This window comes from Halichoerus grypus, chromosome 8 (genome assembly GCF_964656455.1).
Source record: "Halichoerus grypus chromosome 8, mHalGry1.hap1.1, whole genome shotgun sequence".
Lineage (NCBI taxonomy): Eukaryota > Metazoa > Chordata > Mammalia > Carnivora > Phocidae > Halichoerus > Halichoerus grypus.
In genome coordinates, this window is record NC_135719.1 from 30,668,148 (window position 1) to 30,687,531 (window position 19,384).

At 63.2% G+C, this 19,384-nt stretch overlaps 1 protein-coding gene and 6 non-coding genes across 10 annotated transcripts in view; all 7 read left to right on the forward strand.

Annotated features, from left to right (window-relative positions):
• Positions 1 to 19,384, forward strand: part of LOC118525539 (uncharacterized) — a 101,247-nt gene that overhangs the window by 16,052 nt on the left and 65,811 nt on the right. For 3 of the 4 annotated variants that reach the window (XR_013450315.1, XR_013450316.1, XR_013450317.1), the window contains 6 exons: positions 1,087 to 1,225; positions 3,995 to 4,133; positions 6,924 to 7,062; positions 9,846 to 9,984; positions 12,803 to 12,941; positions 15,694 to 15,832. Coding sequence is in view for 1 of the 4 variants with exons in the window: in XM_078078993.1 (XP_077935119.1) it covers positions 8,851 to 8,992; positions 9,846 to 9,984; positions 15,694 to 15,832 (420 nt within the window). In the remaining 3 variants the exon portion in view is untranslated. Of the gene's footprint in view, positions 1 to 1,086; positions 1,226 to 3,994; positions 4,134 to 6,923; positions 7,063 to 8,749; positions 8,993 to 9,845; positions 9,985 to 12,802; positions 12,942 to 15,693; positions 15,833 to 19,384 lie in introns of those variants that run through there. The other variant, XM_078078993.1, reaches the window with a different exon arrangement.
• On the forward strand, positions 1,476 to 1,570 carry LOC118548048 (small nucleolar RNA SNORD116). The gene has a single exon (XR_004923415.1). It is a non-coding gene; the product is annotated as a small nucleolar RNA SNORD116 (small nucleolar RNA).
• LOC118548050 (small nucleolar RNA SNORD116) lies at positions 4,385 to 4,479 on the forward strand. The gene has a single exon (XR_004923417.2). It is a non-coding gene; the product is annotated as a small nucleolar RNA SNORD116 (small nucleolar RNA).
• LOC118548047 (small nucleolar RNA SNORD116) lies at positions 7,314 to 7,408 on the forward strand. Its single transcript, XR_004923414.1, has one exon. It is a non-coding gene; the product is annotated as a small nucleolar RNA SNORD116 (small nucleolar RNA).
• LOC118548051 (small nucleolar RNA SNORD116) lies at positions 10,236 to 10,330 on the forward strand. The gene has a single exon (XR_004923418.2). It is a non-coding gene; the product is annotated as a small nucleolar RNA SNORD116 (small nucleolar RNA).
• Positions 13,193 to 13,288, forward strand: LOC118548052 (small nucleolar RNA SNORD116). Its single transcript, XR_004923419.1, has one exon. It is a non-coding gene; the product is annotated as a small nucleolar RNA SNORD116 (small nucleolar RNA).
• Positions 16,084 to 16,178, forward strand: LOC118548045 (small nucleolar RNA SNORD116). Its single transcript, XR_004923413.2, has one exon. It is a non-coding gene; the product is annotated as a small nucleolar RNA SNORD116 (small nucleolar RNA).

The following is a 19,384-nucleotide window of genomic DNA, read 5'->3' on the forward strand; positions in this document are numbered from 1 at the left end:
TGGACTGTACTGTCCACTGCCCTTGTGGGTGTCCTCGCTGAAAATCCCTGCGCCTGATGTGCGCGTCCAGGTGGACAACTCTGGCTGGGGGCGAGCCAGTGCAGGCACAAAGACACGGCCGTGGGCAGGGTCGCCGATGACTGCACATTTCCTCGGAGGCAGGGCCCACGAAGCCACTGGCCGTGGACCCGCCAGTGCCCTCAGTGGGAATGGGCCCTGGGTTCAGTCCTCTAGTACACTGGCCCTCGGCGGGGCGGGGCACCACTTGCCAAGGACTGAGCTGCCTATCTCGCGAGGGCGTTTGGGCCGAGTGCGCAGGCCGCGGCGCCTGGCCTGGGATCCAGGGCCCCTCCCCTCCCTAGTGCATTGGTGTTTGTCGGGCTTCCTCCGGCATCCCAGGCCTGCCAGCATTCCCATGGGCCCTTGGGTTTTTCCGGCGGGCCCTGAGGTGCAGTCACAGTGGGACACCTAGTGGGCTGACCGAGACCACATTGACATCGCATCCCGGGTCGTAAGCAGGTGTAGGTAGAGACGGCGTGACATGCTTTGCCAGAGTGACTTTGAGATGGGGAGTCTTGGGCCGTTTTCAGCCGCCCCAAAGGGTCAAACGGGCGAGTGGAGATTCAGTGGCACCGATCCCGTGCCGTTGCGTGTCAGGACGTGAGGCCAGGTTTCCACGTACCGGGCAGGTTCTTCCAGGAGCTGAGGCCTCCACACATGACCACCGACACGCGTGCCCACCGCCCACCAGACACACACAGACCCGCCCCCCACACACCCATGTCCACACGAAACAGACACGAACTACAGATTTCAAGCCGACGTCCACACCCAACCAAACTCCCCTTCAGTACACATTCACACACTCCCACACTGACTCCCACGGCCACACAGACTCTCGCGCCCGTGGCCATGCAGACTAGCGCATGGGGCCTCTTGCCCAAGTGCACCCAGCCCTGCCTGTGGGACAGAGGGACAGGACAGGCAGATGCGAGGCTGCCCCCTGGATGCATTCTGAGCGTTCTGGCGACCTGAGCACCTGGATCCTTTTGTCACACATGTGTGCCCTTTGTCCCCACTTCTCAGGTCCAGTGTCCATGCCGGGCTCGCTGTTGGCCCAGAGAAGAAGGCTTTCCTGTCCTTGGATGCATGGAGGTTGGCCGGGTGCCCGGAAGAAGTGTTGTCCAGCCCAGGGTGGGCACCCTGCGGATGCATCGCTAAGACGGTAAGCCTTCCATCGTCTCAGGCGGAGACGTTGGCTGTAGGATTTCCTTCGCCCGCCTGAGAGCCTGCCAGTCCACGTGTGCCTGCTGGCGTGAAGGTCTGGCTCCAAGAGAGGATGGAGCTTTCCTCTTGCTCAGTGGCTTGGCTCTGGACGGTCGAGGCTGCTGGCGGGCACTGAGGCCATCGGCTCAAACCTCTGAGCCGGGCCCAGCCGGCCTCGTTCGATGTGCCAGGCGGCCCAGAATGTGCTCGGATCGATGATGACTCCCTCATTCTGCATTCCTTGGAAAAGCTGAACAAAATGAGTGAGAACTCCCTACCGTCGTTCTCATCAAAACTGAGGTCCAGCACGTTGTCTCCCCCAGGGAAGGTAGGAGTGAGGGACAGCTTCCCCTCGGTCACACTGTCACAGGCACCACCAGCCCCGGCACCACCAGCCCCGGCACCACCAGCACCAGCCCCGGCACCAGCACCAGCACCAGCAGCTCCCAAGGGCCTCTGCATCGGAGAGCCTCACGGAGGGCTCCGGGTCTGCGAGGCGTTTCCCCTCCTTAGCTGGGTGTTCACAGCGCAGAGGTACTCAGGGCTCTGCCCGGACTTTGGTGGCGTGTTGGGCAGTGGTATGCCAGCCATAGGAGTCCCATTGCCCGGCGTTGGCACAGGCCGTGAGAGTGCGTGGCCTGCAGCAGAGTGCCCCAGGGTGGCGCTTCAGGCAGAGGTCCTGGCGGTGTGTGCGGTGGAGCCTGGTTGCGGCAGCTCCCATGGGTGCAGAGGAGAGCCCCGGGTCGGACAAGTGGCAATTCCTCCCGTGCCCTTTGGCCTGATGACGTCTGTGGAGCGCCCCTCGGTGTAGGAGGCTGAGGGCAGAGCCATGAGGTGAGGCTGCTGCACTCGACAGCGCCTGAGTGTCTCCCAGTGGACGCCCACAGAGGCCACGCGGGGCCGCCTGTGCTGTCAGCGCAGGGTGTAAATGGCGCCTCGGTGCTGGCTCTTGCCCTGGCCAGGAATGGCGGGGACTGGGGAGGACCACTGGTGCGGTGATTCCGGGAAGGCGCATGGCTTTAGCCGCTGGTTGTTTCTGAGAAAATCGGCCAAGGTTTCGTGGGTTGTGGGCACCCTACCCACTCCATGTCCACATCGTGGCTGCCACCTGCTGGCCACCGGCCCCGGCTTCAAGGTGCCTTGGTCCAGCGCTTCCGTCCCTGACCAGTGTGCCCCTGTGGTCTCCGGGTCCAAGGAGTGCGCTCTATGGGCATATTCCCTGAGTCTCGCGGGGGTGCGTAGGCGATGATGCGCAGACTGGCCGTGCCTGCGGCACCTTTCTTAGCCCCACGGGGATAGGGAGAACTTGTCTCCCTTGGCCCACAGGTCCTGAGGTGAAGGTGTGTTCCCAGGAGGTTCCCTTTGACTGGGAGCCTGGAACCCCCAATCCTTCTTTGGGGGGCTTGATCGAGACCTCTCCTTGGTACCCTGTGTGCCAGGCAGGGCAGGGCAGGCCCTGTGTGCGCTGATGGCAGCCAGGAGCAGCGCCCCGGCCACTTGGGGAGCTGGTCAAACGTGCAGCTCTCTTGGGGCTCCAGAGCTGTCTTTCTTTCATTGTGACTGTTGCCATCATGGCGGCGGGCGTGGTGATCCACGGAGACCATGATGCTGTTCCTGTGTTGAGCGAGGGGCCCTTCCTTGCACCCCACAGGGAGGTGGACTATACTGTCCACAGCCCTTGTGGCTGTCCTTGCTGAAGATCCCTGTGCCGGATGTCTGAGTCCATGTGGACATCACTGGTTAGGGGATGTGCCAGTGCAGGCACAAAGACGCGGCCGTGAGCAGGTTCGCCGAGTAACTGCACATTTCCTCAGAGGCAGGGCCCACGAAGCCGCTGGCCGTGGACACGCCAGTGCCCTCAGTGGGAATGGGCCCTGGGTTGAGTCCACTGGTACGCCTGCCCTCGGCGGGGTAGACCACCGCTTGCCAAGGCCTGAGCTGCCTGTCTCGCGAGGGCGTGTGGGCCAAGTGCACAGGTCGCAGCACCTGGCCCGGTGTCCAGGGCCCCTCCCCTCCCTAGTGCGTTGGTCTTCGTCGGGCTTGCCCTCAGCATCCCAGGGCTGCCAGCATTCCCATGGTCCCTTGGGTTTTGCCAGTGGGCACTGAGTTGCAGTCACAGTGGGACACCTAGCGGGCTGACCGAGACCACGTCGTAAGCGGGTGTAGGTAGAGACGGCGTGCCGTGCTTTGCCAGAGTGACCTTGAGATGGGGAGTCTCGGGCTATTTCAGCCGCCCCAAAGGCTCAAACCGGCTAGTGGAGATTTAGTGGCACTGATCTCGTGCCGTTGCGTGGCAGGACGTGAGGCCAGGTTTCCACGTACTGGGCAGGTTCTTCCAGGAGCTGAGGGCTCCACACATGACCACTGACAAGTGTGCCCACCGCCCACCAGACATGCACAGACACGCCCCCCACACACCCATGCCCACACGAAACAGACACGAACTACAGAGAGTTACAAGCCCACGTCCACACCCACCCAAACTCCCCTTCCGCACACTCACACACATTGCCACACTGACTCCCACAGCCTCACAGACTCTCCCGCCCGTGGCCATGCAGAGTTGCACACAGCCCTCTTGCCCAGGTGCACCCAGCCCTGCCTGTGGGACAGAGGGACAGGACAGGCAGATGCGAGGCTGCCCCCCGGATGCATTCTGAGCGGTCTGGCGACCTGAGCACCTGGATCCTTTTGTCACACATGTGTGCCCTTTGTCCCCACTTCTCAGGTTCGGTGTCCATGCCGGGCTCGCTGTTGGCCCAGAGAAGAAGGCTTTCCTGTCCTTGGATGCACGGAGCTTGGCGGGGTGCCTGGAAGAAGTGTTGTCCAGCGCAGGGTGGGCACCCTGTGGATGCATCGCTAAGACGGTAAGCCTTCCATCGTCTCAGGCGGAGGCGTTGGCTGTAGGATTTCCTTCGCCCGCCTGAGAGCCTGCCAGTCCGCGTTTGCCTGCTGGCGTGAGGGGTGTGGCTCCAAGAGAGGATGGAGTGTTCCTCTTGCTCAGTGGCTTGGCTCTGGACGGTCGAGGCTGCTGGCGGGCACTGAGGCCATTGGCTCAAACCTCTGAGCCGGGCCCAGCCGGCCTCGTTCGATGTGCCAGGCGGCCCAGAATGTGCTCGGATCGATGATGACTCCCTCATTCTGCATTCCTTGGAAAAGCTGAACAAAATGAGTGAGAACTCCCTACCGTCGTTCTCATCGAAACTGAGGTCCAGCACGTTGTCTCCCCCAGGGAAGGTAGGAGTGAGGGACAGCTTCCCCTCGGTCACACTGTCACAGGCACCACCAGCCCCGGCACCACCAGCCCCGGCACCACCAGCACCAGCCCCGGCACCAGCACCAGCACCAGCAGCTCCCAAGGGCCTCTGCATCGGAGAGCCTCACGGAGGGCTCCGGGTCTGCGAGGCGTTTCCCCTCCTTAGCTGGGTGTTCACAGCGCAGAGGTCCTCAGGGCTGTGCCCGGACTTTGGTGGCGTGTCGGGCAGCCGGTATGCCAGCCATAGGAGTCCCATTGCCCGGTGTTGGCACAGGCCGTGAGAGTGCGTGGCCCGGAGCAGAGTGCGCCAGGGTGGCGCTTCAGGCAGAGGTCCTGGCGGTGTGTACAGTGGAGCCTGGTTGCGGCAGCTCCCATGGGTGCAGAGAAGAGCCCCGGGCCAGGAAAGCGGCGATCCCTCCCGTGCCCTTTGGCCTGGTGACGTCCATGGAGCGCCCCTCGGTGTAGGAGCTCGAGGGCAGAGACAGGAGGCGAGGCAGCTGCACTCGACAGCGCCTGAGTGTCTCCCAGTGGACGCCCACAGAGGCCACACGGGGCCGCCTGTGCTGTCGGCACAGGGTGCTAATGGCGCCTCGGTGCTGGCTCTTGCCCTGGTCAGGAATGGCGGGGACTGGGGAGGACCCCTGACGCGGTGAATATGGGAAGGCGCACGGCCTTATCCGCGGGTTGTGTTCCGAGAAATCCTTCCATGGTTTCATGGGTTGTGGGCACCCTACCCCTTCCTGTCCACATCACGGCGGCCACTTGCTGGCCACCGGCCCCGGCTTCAAGGTGCCATGGTCCAGCGCTGCAGTCCCTGACCGGTGTGCCCCTGCGGTCTCCGGGTCCAAGGAACGGTGCTCTAGGGCATCTTCCCTGATTCTCAAAGGGGTGCGTAGGCGATGATGCGCAGACTGGCAATGCCTGCGGCACTTTGCTTAGCCCCCTGTGTTGGGGAGACCTTGTCTCCCTGGGCCCGCAGCTCCTGAGGTGAAGGTGTGTTCCTGGGAGTGTCCCTTTGACTGGGAGCCACGGGAACCCCAATCCTGCTTTGGGGGGTGGGATTGAGACCTCTCCTTGCTACCCTACATTCCAGGCAGGGAAGGGCAGGCCCTGTGTGCGCTGATGGCAGCCAGGTGCAGTGCCCTGGCCGCTTGGGGAGCTGGTCAAATGTGCAGCTCTCCTTGGGCTATGGAGCTGTCTTCCTTTCCTCGTGTCTGTCGCCATCGTGGCGGCAGGTGTAGAGATCCACGGAGACCCTGGTGCTGTTCCTGTGTCTAGTGAGGAGCACTTCCTTGCATCCCACAGGGTGGCGGACTGTACCATCCACTGCCCTTGTGGGTGTCCTCGCTGAGGTTCCCTGCACCGTACTTGTGAGTCCAGGTGGACAACTCTGGCTGGGGGATGTGCCAGTGCAGGCACGAAGACGCGGCAGTGGACAGGGTCGCCGATGACTGCACATTTCCTCGGAGGCAAGGGCCCACGAAGCCACTGGCCGTGGACCCGCCAGTGCCCTCAGTGGGAATGGGCCCTGGGTTCAGTCCACTGGTACGCTGGCCCTCGGCGGGGCAGGGCACTGCTTGCCAAGGGCTGAGCTGCCTGTCTTGCTAGAGCGTTTAGGCCGAGTGCGCAGGCCACGGTGCCAGGCCTGGAGTCCAGGAACCCTCCCCTCCGTAGTGCATTGGTCTTTGTTGGACTTGCCCCCGGCATCCCAGGGCTGTCAGCATTCCCATGGGCCCTTGGGTTTTCCCGGCGGGTGGTGAGGTGCAGTCACAGTGGGACACCTAGTGGGCTGAGCCAGCCCACGTCGACGTCGCGTTTCGGGTCGGAAGCGGATGTAGGTAAAGACAGTGTGCCATGCTTTGCCAGAGTGACTTTGAGATGGGGAGCCTCGGGCCATTTTCAGCCGCCCCAAAGGGTCAAACGGGCGAGTGGAGATTCAGGGCACCGATCTCATGCCGTTGTGTGGCAGGACGTGAGGCCAGGTTTCCACGTACTGGGCAGGTTCTTCCAGGAGCTGAGGCCTCCACACATGACCACTGACACGCATGCCCACCGCCCACCAGACACGCACAGACCCGCCCCCCACACAGCCATGCCCACACGAAACAGACACGAACTACAGACAGTTACAAGCCCCCGTCCACACCCACCCAAACTCCCCTTCCGCACACACTCACACACTCCCAAACTGACTCCCACTGCCACACAGACTCTCACGCCCATGGCCCTGCAGAGTTGCGCACGGGGCCTCTTGCCCAGGTGCACCCAGCCCTGCCTGTGGGACAGAGGGACAGGACAGGCAGATGCGAGGCTGCCCCCCGGATGCATTCTGAGCTGTCTGGAGACCTGAGTACCTGGATCCTTTTGTCACACATGTGTGCCCTTTGTCCCCACTTCTCAGGTTCGGTGTCCACGCCGGGCTCGCTGTTGGCCCAGAGAAGAAGGCTTTCCTGTCCTTGGATGCATGGAGGTTGGCCGGGTGCCCGGAAGAAGTGTTGTCCAGCCCAGGGTGGGCACCCTGCGGATGCATCGCTAAGCCGGTAAGCCTTCCATCGTCTCAGGCGGAGGCGTTGGCTGTAGGATTTCCTTTGCCCGCCTGAGAGCCTGCCAGTCCGCGTTTGCCTGCTGGCGTGAGGGGTGTGGCTCCAAGAGAGGATGGAGCTTTCCTCTTGCTCAGTGGCTTGGCTCTGGACGGTCGAGGCTGCTGGCGGGCACTGAGGCCATCGGCTCAAACCTCTGAGCCGGGCCCAGCCGGCCTCGTTCGATGTGCCAGGCAGCCCAGAATGTGCTCGGATCGATGATGACTCCCTCATTCTGCATTCCTTGGAAAAGCTGAACAAAATGAGTGAGAACTCCCTACCGTCGTTCTCATCGAAACTGAGGTCCAGCACGTTGTCTCCCCCAGGGAAGGTAGGAGTGAGGGACAGCTTCCCCTCGGTCACACTGTCACAGGCACCACCAGCCCCGGCACCACCAGCCCCGGCACCACCAGCACCAGCCCCGGCACCAGCACCAGCACCAGCAGCTCCCAAGGGCCTCTGCATCGGAGAGCCTCACGGAGGGCTCCGGGTCTGCGAGGCATTTCCCCTCCTTAGCTGGGTGTTCACAGCGCAGAGGTCCTCAGGGCTGTGCCCGGGCTTTGGTGGCGTGTCGGGCAGTGGTATGCCAGCCGTAGGAGTCCCATTGCCCGGCGTTGGCACAGGCTGTGAGCGTGCGTGGCCCGCAACAGAGTGCGCCAGGGTGGCGCTTCAGGCAGAGGTCCTGGCAGTGTGTGCGGTGGAGCCTGGTTGCGGCAGCTCCCATGGGTGCAGAGGAGAGCCACGGGCCAGGGAAGCGGCGATCCCTCCCGTGCCCTTTGGCCTGGTGACATCCGTGGAGCGCCCCTCGGTGTAGGAGCCCGAGGGCAGAGGCTCGAGGCGAGGCAGCTACACTCGACAGCGCCTGAGTGTCTCCCAGTGGACGCCCACAGAGGCCACACGGGGCCGCCTGTGCTGTCGGCACAGGGTGCAAATGGTGCCTCGGTGCTGGCTCTTGCCCTGGCGAGGAATGGCGCAGACCGGGAAGGACCGCTGGCGCTGTTACTCCAGGAAGGCGCACGGCCTTAGCCACTGGTTGTGTTCCGAGAAATCCGGTCATGGTTCATGGGTTATGGGCACCCTACCCCTCCCTGTCCACGTCGCGGCGGCCACTTGCTGGCCACTGGCCCCGGCTTCAAGGTGTGTTAGTCCAGCACTGCAGTCCCTGACCAGTGTGCCCCTGTGGTCTTTGGGTCCGAGGAGCGGCACTCTGTGGGCGTATTCCCTGATTCTCGAGGCGGTGCGTAGGCGACAATGCACAGACTGGCAACGCCTGGGGCACTTTGCTTAGCCCCCTGGGAAGAGGAGACCTTGTCTCCCTGGGCCGCAGCTCGTGAGGTGAAGGTGTGTTCCCGGGAGTGTCCCTTTGACTAGGAGCCAGGGGACCCCCAGTCCTGCTTTGGGGGGCCGGATTGAGACCTCTCCTTGCTACTCTGTGTGCCAGGCAGGACAGGGCAGGCCCCGAGTGCGCTGATGGCAGCCAGGCACAGCGCCCTGGCCGCTTGGGGAGCGGGTCAAACGTGCCGCTCTCCTCGGGCTACAGAGCTGTCTTTCTTTCCTCGTGTCTGTCGCCATCGTGGCGGCAGGTGTAGAGATCTACAGAGACCATGGTACTCTTCCTGTGTCGAGCCAGGGGCCCTTCCTTGCATCCCACAGGGTGGCGGACTGTACCGTCCAGTGCCCTTGTGAGTGTCCTCGCTGAAGATCCCTGCGCCAGACGTGCGAGTCCAGGTGGACAAGGCTGGCTGGGAGATGTGCCAGTGCAGGCACGAGGACGCAGCCGTGGACAGGGTCGCCATGACTACATATTTCCTTGGAGGCAGGGCCCACGAAGCCACTGGCTGCGGATACGCCAGTGCCCTCAGTGGGAAGGGCCCCTGGTTTCAGTCCGCTGGTAAGCTAGCCTTTGGCGTGGCAGGGCACCGCCTGCCAAGGAATAAGCTGCCTGTCCCGCGAGGGCATTTGGGCCGATTGCGCAGGCCGCGCCGCCAGGCCTGGAATCCAGGGCCCCTCCCCTCCCTAGTGCATTGGTGTTCATCGGGATTGCCCCCAGCATCCCAGGGCTGCCAGCATTCCCGTGGGCCCTTGGGTTTTGCCGGCGGGTGCTGAGGTGCAGTCAGAGTGGGACATCTAGCGGGCTGACCGAGCCCACGTCGACATTGCGTTCCAGGTCGGAAGCGGGTGCAGGTGTAGACGGCGTGCCGTGTTTTGCCAGAGTGACGTTGAGATGGGGAGTCTTGGGCCATTTTCAGCCGCCCCAAAGGGTCAAACGGGTGACTGGAGATTCAGTGGCGCCGATCCCGTGCCATTGCGTGGCAGGACGTGAGGCCAGGTTTCCACGTACTGGGCAGGTTCTTCCAGGAGCTGAGGCCTCCACACATGACCACTGACACGCATGCCCACTGCCCACCAGACACGCACAGAACCGCCCCCCACACAGCCATGCCCACACGAAACAGACACGAACTACAGAGAGTTACAAGCCCACGTCCACACCCACCCAAACTCCCCTTCCGCACACTCACACACTCCCACACTGACTCCCACTGCCACAGACTCTCACGCCCATGGCCCTGCAGAGTTGCGCATGGGGCCTCTTGCCCAGGTGCACCCAGCCCTGCCTGTGGGACAGAGGGACAGGACAGGCAGATGCGAGGCTGTCCCCCACATGCATTCTGAGCGTTCTGGCGACCTGAGCACCTGGATCCTTTTGTCACACATGTGTGCCCTTTGTCCCCACCTCTCAGGTTCAGTGTCCACGCCGGGCTCGCTGTTGGCTCAGAAAAGAAGGCTTTCCTGTCCTTGGATGCGTGGAGGTTGGCCGGCTGGCCATAAGAAGTGTTGTCCAGCGCAGGGTGGGCACCCTGCGGATGCATCGCTAAGACGGTAAGCCTTCCATTGTCTCAGGCAGAGACATTGACTGTAGGATTTCCTTCGCCCGCCTGAGAGCCTGCCAGTCCGCGTGTGCCTGCTGGCGTGAGGGGTGTGGCTCCAAGAGAGGATGGAGCTTTCCTCTTGCTCAGTGGCTTGGCTCTGGACGGTCGAGGCTGCTGGCGGGCACTGAGGCCATCGGCTCAAACCTCTGAGCCGGGCCCAGCCGGCCTCGTTCGATGTGCCAGGTGGCCCAGAATGTGCTCGGATCGATGATGACTCCCTCATTCTGCATTCCTTGGAAAAGCTGAACAAAATGAGTGAGAACTCCCTACCGTCGTTCTCATCGAAACTGAGGTCCAGCACGTTGTCTCCCCCAGGGAAGGTAGGAGTGAGGGAGAGCTTCCCCTCGGTCACACTGTCACAGGCACCACCAGCCCCGGCACCACCAGCCCCGGCACCACCAGCCCCGGCACCAGCCCCGGCACCAGCCCCGGCACCACCAGCTCTGGCACCACCAGCCCCGGCACCAGCACCAGCACCAGCACCAGCAGCTCCCAAGGGCCTCTGCATCGGAGAGCCTCACGGAGGGCTCCGGGTCTGCGAGGCGTTTCCCCTCCTTAGCTGGGTGTTCACGGCGCAGAGGTCCTCAGGGCCGTGGCCGGACTTTGGTGGCGTGTCGGGCAGCCGGCATGCCAGCCATAGGAGTCCGACTGTGCGGAGTTCGCATGGGTCCTGAGAGTGCGTGGCCCTTCAGTAAGAGGTCCTGGCGGTGTGTGCGGTGGAGCCTGGTTGCGGCAGCTCCCATGGGTGCAGAGGAGAGCCCCGGGCCAGGGAAGCGGCGATCCCTCCCATGCCCTTTGGCCTGGTGATGTCCGTGTAGTGCCCTTCGGTGTAGGAGCCCGAGGGCAGAGGCTCGAGGTGAGGCCGCTGCACGCGACAGTGCCTGAGTGTCTCCCAGTGGACGCCCACAGAGGCCACGCGGGGCCGCCTCTGCTGTGGGCGCAGGGTGCAAATGGCGCCTCGGTGCTGGCTCTTGCCCTGGCCAGGAATGGCGCGGACCGGGGAGGACTGCTGGCGCGGTTACTCTGGGAAGGTGTGCGGCCTTAGCCGCTGGTTGTGTTCTGAGAAATCCGGTCAAGGTTTTGTGGGTTGTGGGCACCCTACCCCTCCTTGTCCACGTCGCAAAGGCCACCTGCTGGCCACCGCGCCCAGCTTCAAGGTGTGTTAGTCCAGCACTGCAGTCCCTGACCAGTGTGCCCCTGCGGTCTCCAGGTCCGAGGAGCGGCACTCTGTGGGCGTATTCCCTGATTCTCGAGGGGGTGCGTAGGTGACAATGCACAGACTGGCAATGCCTGCGGCACCTTGCTCAGCCCCCCCGGGAAGAGGAGACCTTGTCTCCCTGGGCCCGCAGCTCCTGAGGTGAAGGTGTGTTCCCGGGAGTGTCCCTTTGACTGGGAGCCAGGGGAACCCCAATCCTGCTTTGGGGGGCGGGATTGAGACCTCTCCTTACTACCCTTCGTGCCAGGCAGGTCAGGGCAGGTCCTGAGTGCGCCGATGGCAGCCAGACACAGTGTCCTGGTCGCTTTGGGAGTTGGTCAAACGTGCAGCTCTCCTTGGGCTTCGGAGCTGTCTCCCTTTCCTCGCGTCTGTCGCCATCATGGCGGCAGGCGTGGAGATCCACAGAGACCATGGTGCTGTTCCTGTGTTGAGTGAGGGGCCCTTCCTTGCATCCCACAGGGTGGCGGACTGTACTGTCCACTGCCCTTGTGGGCGTCTTCGCTGAGCGTCCCTGCGCCGGACGTCTGAGTCCAGGTGGACAACTCTGGCTGGGGAACGTGCCAGTGCAGGCACAAAAACGCGGCCGTGGACAGGGTCGCCGATCGCTGCACGCTTCCTCGGAGGCAGGGCCCACGAAGCCGCTGGCCGTGGACACGCCAGTGCCCTCAGTGGGAACGGGCCCTGGGTTCAGTCCGCTGGTATGCTGGCCCTCGGCGGGGCAGGGCACCACTGGCCAAGGGCTGAGCTGCCTGTCTCGCGAGGGACTTTGGGCAGAGTGCGCAGGCCGCGGCGCCTGGCCTGGAGTCCAGGACCCCTCCCCTCCCTAGTGCGTTGGTGTTTGTCGGGCTTATTCCTGGCATCCCAGGGCTGCCAGCATTCCCGTGGGTCCTTGGGTTTTTCTGGCGGGTGCTGAGGTGCAGTCATGGTGGGACACCTAGTGGGCTGGCCGAGTCCACGTGGACATCGCATCCCCGGTCGGAAACAGGTGCAGGTGTAGACAGCGTGCTGTGTTTTGCCAGAGTGACGTTGAGACGGGGAGTCTTGGGCCATTTTCAGCCGCCCCAAAGGGTCAAACAGGCGAGTGGAGATTCAGTGGCACCGATCTTGTGCTGTTGCATGTCAGGACGTGAGGCCAGGTTTCCACGTACTGGGCAGGTTCTTCCAGGAGCTGAGGCCTCCACACATGACCACCGACACGTGTGCCCACCGCCCACCAGACACGCACAGACCCGCCCCCCACACAGCCATGCCCACAGGAAACAGACACGAACTACAGATTTCAAGCCCACGTCCACACCCACCCAAACTCCCCTTCCGCACACACTCACACACTCCCAAACTGACTCCCATGGCCACACAGACTCTCGCGCCCATGGCCATGCAGACTAGCGCATGGGGCCTCTTGCCCAAGTGCACCCAGCCCTGCCTGTGGGACAGAGGGACAGGACAGGCAGATGCGAGGCTGCCCCCCGGATGCATTCTGAGCGTTCTGGCGACCTCAGCACCTGGATCCTTTTGTCACACATGTGTGCCCTTTGTCCCCACTTCTCAGGTTCGGTGTCCACGCCGGGCTCGCTGTTGGCCCAGAAAAGAAGGCTTTCCTGTCCTTGGATGCGTGGAGGTTGGCCGGGTGGCCGTAAGAAGTGTTGTCCAGCCCAGGGTGGGCACCCTGCGGATGCATCGCTAAGACGGTAAGCCTTCCATCGTCTCAGGCAGAGGCGTTGGCTGTAGGATTTCCTTCGCCCGCCTGAGAGCCTGCCAGTCCACGTGTGCCTGCTGGCGTGAGGGGTGTGGCTCCAAGAGAGGATGGAGCTTTCCTCTTGCTCAGTGGCTTGGCTCTGGACGGTCGAGGCTGCTGGCGGGCACTGAGGCCATCGGCTCAAACCTCTGAGCCGGGCCCAGCCGGCCTCGTTCGATGTGCCAGGCGGCCCAGAATGTGCTCGGATCAATGATGACTCCCTCATTTCTGCATTCCTTGGAAAAGCTGAACAAAATGAGTGAGAACTCCCTACCGTCGTTCTCATCGAAACTGAGGTCCAGCACGTTGTCTCCCCCAGGGAAGGTAGGAGTGAGGGACAGCTTCCCCTCGGTCACACTGTCACAGGCACCACCAGCCCCGGCACCAGCACCAGCAGCTCCCAAGGGCCTCTGCATCGGAGAGCCTCACGGAGGGCTCCGGGTTTGCGGGGCGTTTCCCCTGTTAGCTAGCTGGGTGTTCACAGTTTGGAGGTACTCAGGGCCGTGGCCAGGCTTTGGTGGCGTGTCGGGCAGCCGGTATGCCAGCCATAGGAGTCCCATTGCCCGGCGTTGGCACAGGCCGTGAGAGTGCGTGGCCCGCAGCAGAGTGCCCCAGGGTGGCGCTTCAGGCACAGGTCCTGGCGGTGTGTGCGGTGGAGCCTGGTTGCGGCAGCTCCCATGGGTGCAGAGGAGAGCCGCGGGCTGGGCAAGCAGAGATCCCTCCCATGCCCTTTGGCCTGGTGACGTCCATGGAGCGCTTCTCGGTGTAGGAGCCCGAGGGCAGAGGCTCGAGGCAAGGCCGCTGCACTCAACAGCGCCTGAGTGTCTCCCAGTGGATGCCCACAGAGTCCACGCGGGGCCGCCTGTGCTGTCGGCGCAGGGTGTAAATGGCGCCTCGGTGCTGGCTCTTCCCTGGCCAGGAATGGCGCGGACCGGGGAGGACCGCTGGTGCAGTGACTCCGGGAAGGTGCGCGGCCTTAGCCACTGGTTTTGTTCTGAGAAATCCTTCCATGGTTTCATGGGTTCTGGGCACCCTACCCGCTCACTGTGCACGTCGCGGTGGCCACCTGCTGGCCACCGGCCCTGGCTTCAATGTGCTTTGGTCCAGCGCTGCAATCCCTGACCGTTGTGCCCCTGCAGGCTCCGGGTCCAAGGAGCGGCGTTCTATGGGCGTCTTCCCTGAATCTCGAGGGGGTGCGTAGGCAATGTTGCGCAGACTGGCCACACCCGAGACACCTTGCTTAGTTCCCCGGGGAAGGGGAGACCTTGTCTCCCTTGGCCTGCAGCTCCTGAGGTGAAGGTGTGTTCCCGGGAGTGTCCCTTTGACTGGGAGCCCGGGGACCCCCAATCCTGCTTTGGGGGGCGGGATCGAGACCTCTCCTTGCTACCCTGCATGCCAGGCAGGGCAGGGCAGGCCCCGAGTGTGCTGAATGCAGCCAGGAGCAGCGCCCTGGCCGCTTGGGGAGCTGGTGAAACGTGCAGCTCTCCTTGGGTAACGGAGCTGTCTTCCTTTCCTCGCGTCTGTTGCCATCATGGCAGCAGGCGTGCAGATCCACCAAGACAATGGTGTTGTTCCTGTGTCGAGCGAGGGGCCCTTCCTTGCATCCCACAGGGTGGCGGACTGTACCGTCCACTGCCCTTGTGGGTGTCCTCGCTGAAGATCCCTGCACCAGATGTGCGAGTCCAGGTGGACAACTCTGGCCAGGGGACGAGCCAGTGCAGGCACAAAGACGCGGCCGTGGACAGGGTCACCGAGTGACTGCACATTTCCTCGGAAGCAGGGCCCACGAAGCCACTGGCCGTGGACACGCCAGTGCCCTCAGTGGGAATGGGCCCTGGATTCAGTCCGCTGGTAGGCTGACCCTCGGAGAGGCAGGGCACCACTTGCCAAGGGCTGAGCTCCCTGTCCCGCAAGGAGTTTGGGCCAAGTGCTCAGGCCGCGGCGCCTGGCCTGGAGTCCAGGGCCCCTCCCCTCCCTAGTGTGCTGGTCTTCATCGGGCTTCCTCCGGCATCCCAGGGCTGCCAGCATTCCCGTGGGCCCTTGGGTTTTCCCGGCGGGCGCTGAGGTGCAGTCACAGTGGGACACCTAGCGGGCTGACCGAGCCCATGTCGACGTCGCGTCCCGGGTCGGAAGCGGGTGTAGGTAGAGACGGCGTGCCGTGCTTTGCCAGAGTGACTTTGAGACGGGGATTCTCGGGCTATTTTCAGCTGCCCCAAAGGGTCAAATAGGCAAGTGGAGATTCAGTGGCGCTGATCTCGTGCTGTTGAGTGGCAGGACGTGAGGCCGGGTTTCCTCATGCCGGGCAGGTTCTTCCAGGAGCTGAGGCCTCCACACATGACCACCGACACGCATGCCCATCGCCCACCAGACACGCACAGACCCGCCCCCCACACACCGATGTCCACATGAAACAGACACGAACTACAGAGTTACAAGCCCACGTCCACACCCACCCAAACTCCCCTTCCGCACACACTCACACACTCCCACACTGACTCCCACGGCCACACAGACTCTCGCGCCCGTGGCCATGCAGACTAGCACATGGGGCCTCTTGCCCAAGTGCACCCGGCCCTTCCTGTGGGACAAAGGGACAGGACAGGCAGATGCGAGGCTGCCCCCCTGGATGCATTCTGAGCGTTCTGGCGACCTGAGCACCTGGATCCTTTTGTCACACATGTGTGCCCTTTGTCCCCACTTCTCAGGTTCGGTGTCCATGCCGGGCTCGCTGTTGGCCCAGAGAAGAAGGCTTTCCTGTCCTTGGATGCATGGAGGTTGGCCGCGTGGCTGGAAGAACTGTTGTCCAGCCCAGGGTGGGCACCCTGCGGATGCATCGCTAAGACGGTAAGCCTTCCATCGTCTCCGGCGGAGGCGTTGGCTGTAGGATTTCCTTCGCCCGCCTGAGAGCCTGCCAGTCCGCGTGTGCCTGCTGGCGTGAGGGGTGTGGCTCCAAGAGAGGATGGAGTGTTCCTGTTGCTCAGTGGCTTGGCTCTGGACGGTCGAGGCTGCTGGCGGGCACTGAGGCCATAGGCTCAAACCTCTGAGCCGGGCCCAGCCGGCCTCGTTCGATGTGCCAGGCGGCCCAGAATGTGCTCGGATCGATGATGACTCCCTCATTCTGCATTCCTTGGAAAAGCTGAACAAAATGAGTGAGAACTCCCTACCGTCGTTCTCATCGAAACTGAGGTCCAGCACGTTGTCTCCCCCAGGGAAGGTAGGAGTGAGGGACAGCTTCCCCTCGGTCACACTGTCACAGGCACCACCAGCCCCGGCACCACCAGCCCCGGCACCACCAGCACCAGCCCCGGCACCAGCACCAGCACCAGCACCAGCACCAGCACCAGCACCAGCAGCTCCCAAGGGCCTCTGCATCGGAGAGCCTCACGGAGGGCTCCGGGTCTGCGAGGCGTTTCCCCTCCTTAGCTGGGTGTTCACGGCGCAGAGGTCCTCAGGGCTGTGCCCGGACTTTGGTGGCGTGTCGGGCAGCCGGCATGCCAGCCGTAGGAGTCCCATTGCATGGCGTTGGCACAGGCTGTGAGAGTGCATGACCCGGTGCACCGTGCACCAGGGTGGCGCTTCAGGCAGAGGTCCTGGCGGTGTGTGCAGTGGAGCCTGGTTGCGGCAGCTCCCATGGGTGCAAAGAAGAGCCCCGGGTCGGGCAAGCGGCAATTCCTCCCGTGCCCTTTGGCCTGGTGACGTCCATGGAGCGCCCCTCGGTGTAGGAGCTCGAGGGTAGAGGCTCGAGGCGAGGCAGCTGCACTCGACAGCGCCTGAGTGTCTCCCAGTGGACGCCCACAGAGGCCACGCAGGGCCGCCTGTGCTGTCGGCACAGGGTGCAAATGGCTCCTCGGTGCTGGCTCTTCCCTGGCCAGGAATGGCGGGGACTGGGGAGGACCGCTGGCGCAGTTACTCCGGGAAGGCTCGCGGCCTTATCCATTGGTTGTGTTCCGAGAAATCCTTCCATGGTTTCATGGGTTCTGGGCACCCTACCCCCTCCCTGTCCATGTCGCGGTGGCCACCTGCTGGCCACCGGCCCCAGCTTCAAGGTGCCTTGGTCCAGCGCTGCAGTCCCTGACCAGTGTGCCCCTGTGGTCTCCGGGTCCAAGGAGGGGCGCTTTAGGGTGTCTTCCCGGAGTCTCGATGGGATGTGTAGGGGACGATCAGCAGCCTGGCCATGCCTGCGGCACTTTGCTTAGCCCACCGGGGACGGGGAGACCTTGTCTCCCTGGGCCCGCAGCTTCTGAGGTGAAGGTGTGTTCCCAGGAGGGTCCTTTTGACTGGGAGCCAGGGGACCCCCAATCCTGCTTTGGGGTCGGGATCAAGACCTCTCCTTGCTACCCTGCATGCCAGGCAGGGCAGGGCAGGCTCCGAGTGTGCTGAATGCAGCCAGGAGCAGCACCCTGGCCACTTAGGGAGCTGGTGAAACGTGCAGCTCTCCTTGGGTAACGGAGCTGTCTTCCTTTCCTCGCATCTGTCGCCATCATGGCAGCAGGCGTGCAGATCCACCAAGACAATGGTGCTCTTCCTGTGTCGAGCGAGGGGCCCTTCCTTGCATCCCACAGGGTGGCGGACTGTACCGTCCACTGCCCTTGTGGGTGTCCTCGCTGAAGATCCCTGCGCCAGACGTGCAAGTCCAGGTGGACACCTCTGGAGGGGGGCTGAGCCAGTGCAGGCACAAAGACGCGGCCGTGGACAGGGTTGCCGATGACTGCACATTTCCTCGGAGGCAGGGCCCACGAAGCCGCTGGCCGTGGACACGCCAGTGCCCTCAGTGGGAACGGGCCCTGGGTTCAGTCCGCTGGTATGCTGGCCCTCGGCGGGGCAGGGCACCACTGGCCAAGGGCTGAGCTGCCTGTCTCGCGAGGGCGTTTGGGCCGAGTGCGCAGGCCGCGGTGCCTGGCCTGGAGTCCAGGGCCCCTCCCCTCCGTTGTGCGTTGGTCTTCGTCGGGTTTGCCCCCAGCATCCCAGGGCTGCCAGCATTCCTGTGGGCCCTTGGGTTTGCCGGCGGGCGCTGAGGTGCAGTCATGGTGGGACACCTAGCGGCCTGACCGAGTCCACGTCAGCGTTGCGTCCTGGGTCAGAAGCGGCTGTAGGTAGAGACGGCGTGCCGTGCTTTGCCAAGTGACTTTGAGACGGGGAGTCTCGGGCCATTTTCAGCCGCCCCTTGGGTTCTCAATTGGCAAATGTAGATTCAGTGGCATTGATCTCGTGCCATTTTGTGGCAGGACGTGAGTCCTGACCCAAGGTGGGCAAGGGCACCACTTGCCAAGTGACTGTACATTTCCTCGAGGGCAGTCCCATACAATTGCATGACAGCACGGGCTCACCCCCTGCTCGGGTCCTGTTGTGGAGCCCGCCCGAATCAGTGTTAGGTGTCTCATCCAGATAGGTTTTTTGTTCGCAGCACTGGAAATTGGGGTCTCTTGAGCTCGGGTGTGTTTTCTGCATTGAAGAAGTGAGGTGATCTGTACACGGCAGAGAGGTGCAATCCAGGCCATCTTGGGGCAATGGTCTGGCCTCTCCTAGAGCGGCCCAGGAGGGTGTGTGTGGCAGAGGTCAGCCTACCACACCACGGGGATGCAGGCTGCTGTGAGTCTCTTGATGCCCTCCCTGCCACCGCTCACCCCCAACCCTGCCACTGCCCCGGCCACAGAATCGGCCCCGGGCCCTGCTCCTCCCTTGCCGTTGTGCCTTGTCCGCTCCAGGGCAGAGAGGTTTTGGACACGGGATAGGAGAAGGTCTCCAACCAGGCTTGGGTCAGGGTTCTTCTTCAGCTACTCCTTGGAGGAGGGCATGTGGCGTGCCTTGCTGATAGGGTAGGCTCAGTGGGCATCAGGACTGGGGAAGTCATCTATGCCGACCGCATCACTTGGGCAATAGTGTCCATCCTGTGTGCCGGGGCCATCGTGGTGTCTTATGGGGATGCAGTGGTCAGGTCAAAGGGCTGTGGTCCACAGGGGCCAGGGAAGCTCTCGGCAGAGATAGAGGCAGTTAGAACTGTGGTCCCGGAATGACGCATTAGTGCGACATGGGGGTTGGAGGTGGCGTGATACCCCGCTGGGACAGGTCACCACTGGCCACAGGAACGCAGGAGAGAAGCCTGCCCGGGTGACGGTGAGCCTTGGGAGGCCAGGGCACCCGTCTGCGGTGGGCTTGATGTGTTTCCTCTTAGGGGGAGGTGGCAGCGCCTGGGCGTCTTGGGGTTGCCAGTGGAGTTCAGATGGGCAGGTCGAATCTGGGGTCCAGGGCCCTTTCCAACGCCCTCCCCTCCCCTCCAGAGCTGACTTTGGCAGGCGTGGCAGTGAATGGTGACCTGGAGAGGCTCCCTCAGGTTGGGTAGCCAGGCCATGCAAGTTTCCCCAGAAGTTTGGGTTTCCAGTGGGAGGGCAGTAGGCA